Genomic DNA, 10,599 nt, shown 5'->3' on the forward strand with positions numbered 1-10,599 from the left:
CTAGGGACACACAAAATAATGTTGACAGCAATAGCAATAAAAGCTCTGACATAAAAACAACAAATCGTGCTACTATTCCTAAGACTCAAGAGTAAATTCTTTTTTATTTTCCCCAAAATAGGAAGATCCATTAAGAGACCTTTATGTACTTAATAGCTACATACGTAACACCTGAGGTGATGTCTGGCTCAGTAATGATACTGCTTCCTGGAGCATTTCTGATAGTGCCAGGTAAAACTGTGGTAATCTGCATTCATTCTATACTCCATCTTCCCTCGGCACAGTCCAGATAGTAATATGAAATGTAGACCAATTACTCTAAATTGCAATTTTAGAGTGCCCTAATTAACTTAATTCCTTGGAGAATGTGGTTATTTTTTCTTATTTAGTATCTGCCTGGAGTGGGGCATTTCAGAACTTTCTTCATGGTCTTGCTATTATAATCATGTCCCACAGGTCAGGAGCAGTATTAAAGTTTTGCCAATGGCCTAGTCTATGCACCTCAATAATACCTTCAGGATTAAGTAAAAACTACAGACCCATTAAAATCACCTCTGATGGACAGGAGCCAACATTCTAAGAGCATCTGGCCTTCAGAAACTCTGAGGCGATGCATTGAATGACCCGGCATATTTGATCACCCCGATCAGGAACAATTCCTGAAAGTCTTGTAGAAGAATGTGGACATATGCTCCCTTCCTGTGGTTCTGTTTCCTGGTAAATGACTATAGGCCTTTCAGGAACACCACATGAATGCATCATGAATATTCTTTTGGTGAATTTTTAGGGTCTTTTTTCAAAAGACTTCACTCAGTTCCTGGACTCTGGTTCACTGAATTGGCTCAGTGGTAAGAACTGAGTGAGTCTCTTGATTTTCCAATTTAAAGACTGTCTCATTCAACAGCTTTTCAGGTGTACTTTCCTCTCATTTCATCATATTTATAAGACTTCAAAGCCCCTTCTATTTCTGCCTTATGAACCACTCTACAAAGCTGATGCTATTATTGCTTCCCTGAATTCAGCTTTTCTAGAATCTTTCATGAGTCTTCATCCTACATGATCTACAGACAGCACTGGAGGAAACTTGTTTGCTTTGCAGGACATTGCCTTTCCTGCCCACTGAGCACTGCTTCCAAGCTCTTAGGCACTGCTTAATCTCCCTATGGAGAAAACATCAGTCTGACAAAGGCTGTTCAATTCTTCAATTCATAAGCAGGTATGCTAACCTGTTTGTGATCTCACACAGCCTCTATAGTGGGAATATAATTAATTTGTTACAAACAAATTAGTAATGCTAATCATACAAATCTTTTTATCTATGTATTTTCTTATCTAGGCATTTATGTATGTGTTTCACATGGAAAACTCTTGAAAATGTAAAAACGTGGTCATACAATTATGGAAAGTCAATACAGATACAGTGCAATGCCCATCAAAATTCCAATGACATTCTTTAAAGAAAAGAAAACATAACCTTCAAATGTATATGAAAGCACAAAAGACCCTGAACAGCCAATGCAATCTGGAGCAGAGTAAGCAATGCTGAAGGTATAACATCAAAACTCAAATTATACTTTAGTGTCATAGAATCAAAGACAGAATGCTACTGGCACAAAAACAGGCACACAGACAAATGGAACCAGAAATGAACCCATGCAACTACAGTCATCTGATTCCCACCAAAAGTACCAAAAATATACCTTGGAGTACAGACAGTCTATTCAACAAGTGTTACAAATGTTGCTGGGAACACTGAATATACACATGCAAAAGACTGAAATAAGATCCCTATCTTTTGTTCTGTACAAAATCATTTCAAAATTGATCAAAGACCTTAATGTAAGACTTGAAGCTTTGAAACTAAAAGATAAAACATGGGAGAAATACTTCAAGATGTAGGCCTAGACAATGACTTTCTGAATTGGACTCAGAAAATAAAAGCTAGAATTCACAAGTAGGATTGAATCAAATTAAAAAGCTTAATGGAAAAAGAAAATTAGTGCTAATCATCCATAATGCTTTTCCCAGCAGCCCCTCAAATACTTTTACTCAGAGTACCTGTGGCAGTCATCTAGGAGGAGGATCTCTGACCAGGTCTAGATGGTAGATTTTTAAACATTTCTGGTGACTCAGCTCAGAGACCAATGACTGTGTAGTCTTCACTGTGGACTCATTCTTAACCTTGGGTGGGGTGTATGTTTTTGTGTGAATACACTTTTATTCTGGTACTGTGTCTTCATCCAAAGGATAATGGCTGACCTTATATATGCAATTTCTTTATTCTGTACAGTTATTTTTACCTCTTTGGAATCAATTCCTGTTTATTCTACCTACCATTTTAGTTAGTAATTCTTCATGACAAATGTTTTCTGCACAAATTTCTGTTATTAGTCTCCCAATTGAACACTGATCATTAACAGATGTCAAAGTAAGTATCCTTTTAAAATTTTCAAGGAGCCAAATTGTGCTGAAGGAAATATAATAATCAGATAAAAGTTTATCTAGTTGGATGTGGAGGGACACACATATGATCATAGCACTTGGGAGGTACGGGCTGGGGAATGCAAATTTAAGACCAGCAAGGGCTACAGTGCAAGACCCTGTCTCAAAAAAAAGTATGTACTAAAAAGTACAGGAAAATTATGCTTGATTGTGAAATGCGGAATTGGTTAAGTATTCTCTAATGCCAGGCTAGGGGAACTTTTGTATTAGAATAATTAGCAAGTACATTCAGAAAAGATAAAAAAAAGAAGATCTGAAAATTCAGAAAACAAAATTTATTTTTCTTGGAGATAGCGTTTTACTTTTAAATGGAAGAATAATCCAATGAAATTCACAAAGAAATAAGTAATGAGTTAATTAAATAGAATAAGTTTAACAACATGGCCAAATGGAGTATTATTTACTAGTAAAGACTGTTTAGAATATGACATTTGAATAGTAGACTTTTTCTTTTTTCTTTCTTTTCTTTTATCATTTTTACATTTACTTACATGTGTATACATTGTCTGGGCCACCTCCTTCATGCTCTCCCCATTCCCTGCTTCAGGGCAGATCCTGCTCTGCCCTCTTCTTCTCCAAATTTATTGGAGAGAAAACATAAGAGATAATAAGAAAGGCATATTGTTTTGCTAGTTTGAGGTAAAGATAGCTATACAGAGAGATTCCTAGCATTGCTTCCATGCACATGTGTATTGCAACCCACATTGGTTCATCTCTACGAGATCTTTTCACTACTTCCTGGTCCCCTTCCCATAGTGGCCTCTGTCAGTTTAAGATTACTATATTCACTCCTTTACAGTGAACACATCAACCACATTCAAGCTTTAGGTTTCATTCCCTTTCCCTATTCTCCCGTGTGTGTTCTCCCCTTAGTGTGTGACCCATGTCCAATGATATTACTGCATTTCTTTTATATCTATAATCTGCATATGAGGGAGAACATGCAATTTTTGGCATTCTGAGTTCAGTAACTTTGCTTAAGATGATGTTCTCCAGTTCCATCCATTTACTTGTGAATGGCAAAATTTCATTCTTCTTTGTGGCTGAATAAAATTTCGTTGTGTATAAATACCACATTTTCTTAATCCATTTGTTGGTAGTGGGGTATCTTGGCTGTTTCCATAGCTTTGCTATTGTGAAAAGTACTGCAGTAAACATGGTTGTGCAGGTGCCTTGGTAATAACCTGAGTTGCATTCCTGGCAGTAGTATTGCTGGATCATATGGCAGATCTGTGTAGTTTTCTAAGAAGCCTTCATATTTTCCAGAGTGGTTGTACTAGCTTACATTCCCACTAGCAGCGCGTGAGGGTTCATTTTTCCTTGTATCCTCACCACCATTTGTTTTCGGTGGTGTATTCCTATTCTAACAGGATTGAGGTGGAATATTAGTGTGGTTTTGATTTGCATTTCCTTTTTGACCAGGGATGGTGAGCATTTTTTTCATGTTTTTTTTTTTTTTGGTCATTTAGACTTCTTCCTTTGAAAAAGTTCTTTTTAGTTCAGTTGCCCACTTCTTTACTGGTTCATTAATTTTTGGGGAGATTAGTTTTTTAAGCTCCCTGTATATTTTGGTTATCAGTTATCAGCAAATATTTTCTCCCACTTTGTGGATGGTCTCTTCAGTTTAGAGACCATTTCTTTTGTTGTGCAGAAGCTTTTTAATTTCATGTAGTCTTATTTGTCCACCTTGTCTCTTAGTTGCGGGCTGCTGGAGTTCTACTTCCTCAGTAGAACTCCAGCACATATTGTTTCCAGGGTGTCCCCTGATCTTTTTGTGTACTAACTGCAAGGTTTGGGGTCTGATATTAAGGTCCCTAATCTACTTTGAGTTGATACTAATAGAGTGTGACAGGCATGGATCTAGTTTCAGTTTTCTGCAGATAACCACTCTTCCCATCAACATTTGTTTTAGAGGTTGTCTTTTCTTCATTGCATGCTTTTGGCACCTTTGTCAAAAATAAGGTAGGCATAGCTGTGTGGATTCATATCTGGTTCCTCTATTCTGTTCCACTGGTCTTCATATCTGTTTTTGTGCCAGTATCATGCTGTTTTTATTGCTATGGCTCTGTAGTGTAATTTGAAGTTGGGTATTGTGATACCTCCAGCATTGCTCTTTTTGCATACTATTGGTTTGGCTATTCATGGTTTTTTTTTTTATTCCAAATGAACTTTAGGATAGAGTTTTCAATCTCTGTGATGAATGTCATTGTGTTTTTGTGGGAATTGCATTGACCATATAGATTGCTTTCGTTAGTATAGCCACTTTTACAATGTTGATTCTGCCAATCCATGAGCATAGAAGATCTTTTCATCTTCTGTAGTGTTCCTCAATCTCTTTCTTTAGTGGTTTGTAGTCTTCCTTGTAGAGGTCATTCACATCCTTTGGTAATTTTATTCCCAGACATTTGATTTTTTTTGAGGCTGTGTTGAACCATCCCTGAATCCTTGGGATGAAGCTGACTTTGTCAGGGTGAATGATCTTTCTAATATGTTACTGGATTCAGTTTGCTATTATTTTATTGAGGATTTTTGCATTGATGTTCATTAAGGAGATTGGCCTGTAGATCTCCTTTTTGGGATGTATCCTTGTCCAGTTTTGGGATGAGTATAATGCTGGCTTTGTAGAATGAGTTAGGGAATTTCTTCCCTTTCTGTTTTGTGGAAAAATTTAAGGAGTGTTAGTATTAGTTCTTTTTTGAAGATCGGTTAGAATTTAGTTGAGAATTTGTCAAGTCCTGGACTTATCTTTTTTGGGAGACTCTTTATTGGTGCTTTAATTTCTTTACATGTTATAGATGTGTTTAGGTGGTTAATATCCTCTTGGTTCAGTTTTGGATTGTCATAAGTATCTAGAAACTTGTCCATTTCTTCCAGATTTTCCAACTTAACGGAACATATGTTCTCAAAGTAGTTTCTGATCATTCCTTGGATTTCTTTAGTGTTTGCTGTTATCTTTCCTTTTTCATTTCTAATTTTACTAATGTGGATCTTTTCCCTCCTCATTTTAGTCACATTTGCCAGGGGCTTGTCAATCTTGTTTATTTTTTCAAAGAACCATGTCTTTGTTTTATTGTTCTTTGTATATTTTCTCTTTTTTTGGTTTGTTTCATTGATTTTGGCCCTATTTTTATTATTTCTCTCCTTCTGCTTATTTTGGATTTTGCTTGCTCTTGTTTTTCTAGGAGTTTGAGATGTAGCATTAAGTAATTTATTTGCAACCTTTCTGTTCTTTTAATAGATGCAGTCATGACTATAAACTTTCCTCTTAAGACTGCGTTTGCTTGTCCCATGGGTTCTGTAGGTGGTGTTTTCATTTTCATTAGTTTCCAGAAACCTTTTCACAGTAGCAACAAAAATGAAAGTTACCCAATAATAAGTCTCAAACATCATTATTAGCAGAATTCTTAAATTTGGTTGAAGAACATAAAATATAGATACATGTTGTTATCAATTAGAATTGATTTTCTATGGTAACTATTTTATCTAAATCATTGTGTCAATACATTTCAATGACAATCCTCTAATTGATTTCAGGGCTATCTATAAAATTCCTGAATATTTCATTAAATAATGAACAATTAAATATTAAATACAATTATATTTTAAAAATCATAAGTGTTAGAGACATGCTTGATTAGAAGCTTAAGTGTAAAAGAAGGGATTTAAATATCAATAAAGGCCTAAAGACCTTAATGCTTTTCATGGGACTGATTGCATTTTCTTCGATGAATGAAATATGTGGGAATTGTGCTTGGTGCAATTCTCACCTTGCCTGAAAAAGACTGAATTTACCTGGGAAACAACTCTAAAGTGTTTCCAGTCCAGAGTGAAAACTGTAGTAATAGGGCCTCAAGAACAGCCACAAAGGGGTGAGGATGGCCCACCCTGGGGACTCAAATTCTGCATTTTTTCTAAAAGCCTATGAAGTTCCATTACCACACCCACTCCTTACTATCTCACCTCTAGGGCTGTTTCTCTTGTCTTAGTTGAGCCTATCTCTGCCTCCTGAATGGAGCCAAGCCAGAGGGACCTTCTTTCCTCTATACTGATGGAAAATATGTTTATGTTTCTATTCTTAGGAGTTCCTAAACACTTGCCCATGTTGTCTGACGATGTCATCTCCATATGCTTCTGCTCTAAATGTTGGAAATTTGTGAGAAATTTCAAGATTTATTAGATTCATATTTTTTGCTTAGTATTGCTTCAGGGGACTGAGAGTCAGATCAGGCCCATACACATGAATGTCCCGTGTCTTTCTCTGTTGTATCTGAGGCTAATGGTATTGTTTCTTCTTCTACCTTTGTTGTTATTCCTGACTTTATTTCACTGAAATGAGTGATTGTGCCATGATATTTATTCACTTTCTTTCCAAAAGGTGTGATGTCCTTCATATACCTTGTTGTCTGCTAGTGATGGTCATGCAGCAGAAGTTGGTGGGAGGTGAGGGACATGGATAAAATTTGAAGGTTTTCAGTGCTAATGGAGGATCCTGGAGGATTAGGAGAAGATTGAGGAGTATACTCACTGTGTAATGAATACATTACAGTATAGCACTATACTGCTATACTATACTGCTATACTGTTGTATAGCACAATGCTACACATACAGATGAAGTAGTCTGAAATTTACTGAATAGTTACATTAATACTGCATCAATTATGGCTGAAAGCACACAATTTCTGAACTGTTAAAATGTTATGCATGAGCTAGATACATAAGTGAATAAAATAAATTATTGAATATGGGACAAGGGATTTTTATCCAAATAAATGTGTGTTTAGGGATAACTTTGTGCAAGCACATGCATGAACAAATTTGTAAAAAGTAAAAGGATAAGGAAATATTATTCTTAGTATAGGACATTTGAGGAATGTCCATGTCATGTTCTGCATGACATTAATATATAAATCTGGAGGCAGGAAGAACTATGGACAAGATAGGCATAGGCCTGTGTACAAAATTCCTTTTGAAGTGTCTATAATATCTCAGGGCTTAGGATGTTTATAGACTGGTTTAGATTCTTGTTTCCTTTTATGCACATTAAAACTTTGCAAGGTACCTTGCCCAGGATTCAAGTAGCCAGACTAAAATAAGCAGATAGGGTCAAAACAGCAGAACAATGCAAATAATATCTATTTATTTGCATGTTAGCACATGAGATCAGCTTTTCCTCCATCATCAGCTGGAAAGTACTGTAGGCTACCCTGTATGGAAGGAATACCATCCTGGATGAAGCTCAGTGGAACTGGTGGCAAAATGCATTTCCATGAAGAAAGCTAGGAACACAGTCTTCGGAAAATCTTGATGTTTGCTTATTTTTGAGAGATTCAGAAGTGAAAATGTTATGAACATTAAAGAGACAAATACAGCATTTCAAGTGAATGTGTTAACAGCTCTTCAACACTGACATCAGAAATATTACTGACAATGGGTGGTGTCTTTGACAGCACATTTACAATCATTTTTGTTTTGGAACTTGTAATTGGAAATTTAGGAAATGGATTCATAGCCTTGGTGAACTGCATGGACTGGGTCAAGAGAAGAAAGATGTCTTTAGTTGACCGAATCCTCACTGCTTTGGCCATCTCCAGAATTGCTCTGCTCTGGTCAGTAATCATAACTGTATTGTTATTTTTGCTATTCCCAGCTCTAGGTAAAACTGAAACAATGATGAGAATGATCAATATCATTTGGTTAGTGACCAACCATTTTAGCATCTGGCTTGCTACAATCCTCAGCATCTTTTATTTTCTCAAAATAGCCAATTTTTCCAACTCTATTTTTCTTTACATGAAGTGGAGAGTTAAAAAAGTGGTTTCAGTGACATTGCTGGTGAGCCTGGTGTTCTTGTTTTCAATTACTGTACAGATGGGCACATATATTGGTTACTTGATTAATGAAAATGAAAGAAACATGTCTTACAGAACCAGGTCAAGTAACCCTGCAGAATTGTACAGAGTTACTTTAATTCTCACCACTGTTTACATTTCCATACCATTTACTTTGTCCCTGACAACTTTTCTCCTGCTAATCTTCTCCTTGTTGAAGCATATGAAGAAGATGCAGCACAATGCCAATGGATCCAGAGATGCCAGCACCATGGCGCACATAAAAGCCTTGCAAAATGTGACGGTCTTCCTCTTATTGTACTCCATTTTCTTTCTGTCTCTTATTGTACAAGTTTGGAGTACCAAATTCCTGGTGAAAAATGAGACCATCTTCTTTTGCTTGGCTGCTGGATTGACTTTTCCTTCAATCCACTCTTGTGTCCTGATTCTTGGAAACAGTAAACTGAGACAGTTGTCTCTTTTGGTGCTGTGGTGGCTAGGGTGCAGGTTCAAAGATGTGGAAAACTCGGGTCCCTAAAACATATTGGAGATCATCTTGCATATTCTAGAGTTTAGCTCACGAGAAATTCTCCTGTATTATAAATGTTTAATTTTCCAATAATCTTCTGTTCTCTATTACTTTTAAACTTTAGACAGGTATGTTTGGAATAAGTACTGTCCTAATATATTCACACTAGCAGAATATCTAAAAGCTTGTTTATTAATACATTATATAAAAAAGGATATCATTATAAACCCTCTACCATAGTAACTCTTCAAAATAACATAAATTTTTGTTCATCATCATGTCTTGATATTTAAAAGTGATTATCCTATAATATATGAGATGTGTGCATGTATGGATGTGAGAAACACAAAAAAACATACAATTCCACCCACATTAATAAAATTTCACAATCTCTAATACTTGGGTAAAATTTCAGAGAGAAGATGAAAAATAACATATAGATTCAAAAAAACAATGCAATAAATACAGTGTGTAATACAGGACCAATGTAGAAACATTTTTAATAATCCCAGAATCAGAAGGCAAATGTGTCAGAATTACTTTATATAATGATTTCAGGATCAAGAATTCTTGAAAAACATGGATCATTGTTATGAAAATGTAATTTGCATTTGGAAACATGTTGTATTGTTATACGTGGTTTTCGAGTATGTATCATATTCTATTTTAATATTTAAGCACAAGTATACTTTATCAGGTTTTATGTAAGTTTTATAAAGCAGCAATTTTCTATTGGTCCTTTTTAAGACTTATGTCATTATGTACTCATCTTCTGTTAGGGTTGAAAACGAGCAAATTTAGAGAAATTTAGAGTATTTTAGGAGTTGACAAAATATAATTATCATGACTCTTCTTATGATTGTATATTTTTAATAGTTACTGTATGGCCGAAATGAATGGCACATTAAATAGTAAATGAATCCATTGAATGGCTGAAAAACTTGTAAGATTTAGGTTTATGTGAGCTATAGAGAGGGAAACCTGGACATGTGCACTGAATTCATTGCTACTGAATCTTCAGCAGGACAAAATCTTGTGTATTTTAAGAAATGAGAAATATTTTCAGACTTATTATCACAAATGAATTTCTTCAAGCAATGTATTTGTGTTTGGAATAGATTTTTTTTCATTCCAATAATGTTCATTCATTCATTTGTTGAAAAATTATAATTTGAAAATATTCTGTGTGTCTTTTAAAGACATTGTAAAGAGAAACAGAGATATGAAATAAAAAATGTGCACCTGTAATAGGTAGCCAGTAAAAAGAGGACATCATAAGAATCTGTGGTAAGTAATCTGTGTGCTTCATTCATTTTTAACACTCACATATATGTAATGCTATTTTTCATGTGAAGAGACAAGTTTACAAGATATCACAAGTCTTACCTGTGGTGCATGAAGATTTTAGCACAGAACTAGACTGGCAACCTCCAGGAGAGAAAGGTTCTCACTCAAACTCATGAAACAACAACAGGAAGAGAATGTTCCTCGTCATGTCTGGATTCTGATGGACATAAACTGCAAAAGAAAATGCAATTTTGGTGCTATAGTAAATGTTCTGATTTTTTCTAGCATGTTTGATACCCGACCAATGTGGACAGAGATGGGTACAGCAGATATTTTGTTTGTTTGTTTCTTCTTTAGAGTCCAATTTCTTAACTGAGCTACCACATGTACTTCACATTTCACAGATAGAAAATGATACATCTATAATTATTTATAGTGATTGTTTTATTGCA

The 10,599-nt window shown here is 35.4% G+C and overlaps 1 protein-coding gene across 1 annotated transcript; it reads left to right on the forward strand.

Annotated features, from left to right (window-relative positions):
- Positions 1 to 7,930: 7,930 nt before the first annotated feature.
- On the forward strand, positions 7,931 to 8,869 carry LOC109674391 (taste receptor type 2 member 14-like). The gene has a single exon (XM_020151367.1). The coding sequence runs from the start codon at positions 7,931 to 7,933 to the stop codon at positions 8,867 to 8,869; it is 939 nt and encodes a 312-aa protein (XP_020006956.1).
- Positions 8,870 to 10,599: the final 1,730 nt, after the last annotated feature.

The sequence above is a fragment of the Castor canadensis genome, chromosome 6 (assembly GCF_047511655.1).
Source record: "Castor canadensis chromosome 6, mCasCan1.hap1v2, whole genome shotgun sequence".
NCBI classification, from domain to species: domain Eukaryota; kingdom Metazoa; phylum Chordata; class Mammalia; order Rodentia; family Castoridae; genus Castor; species Castor canadensis.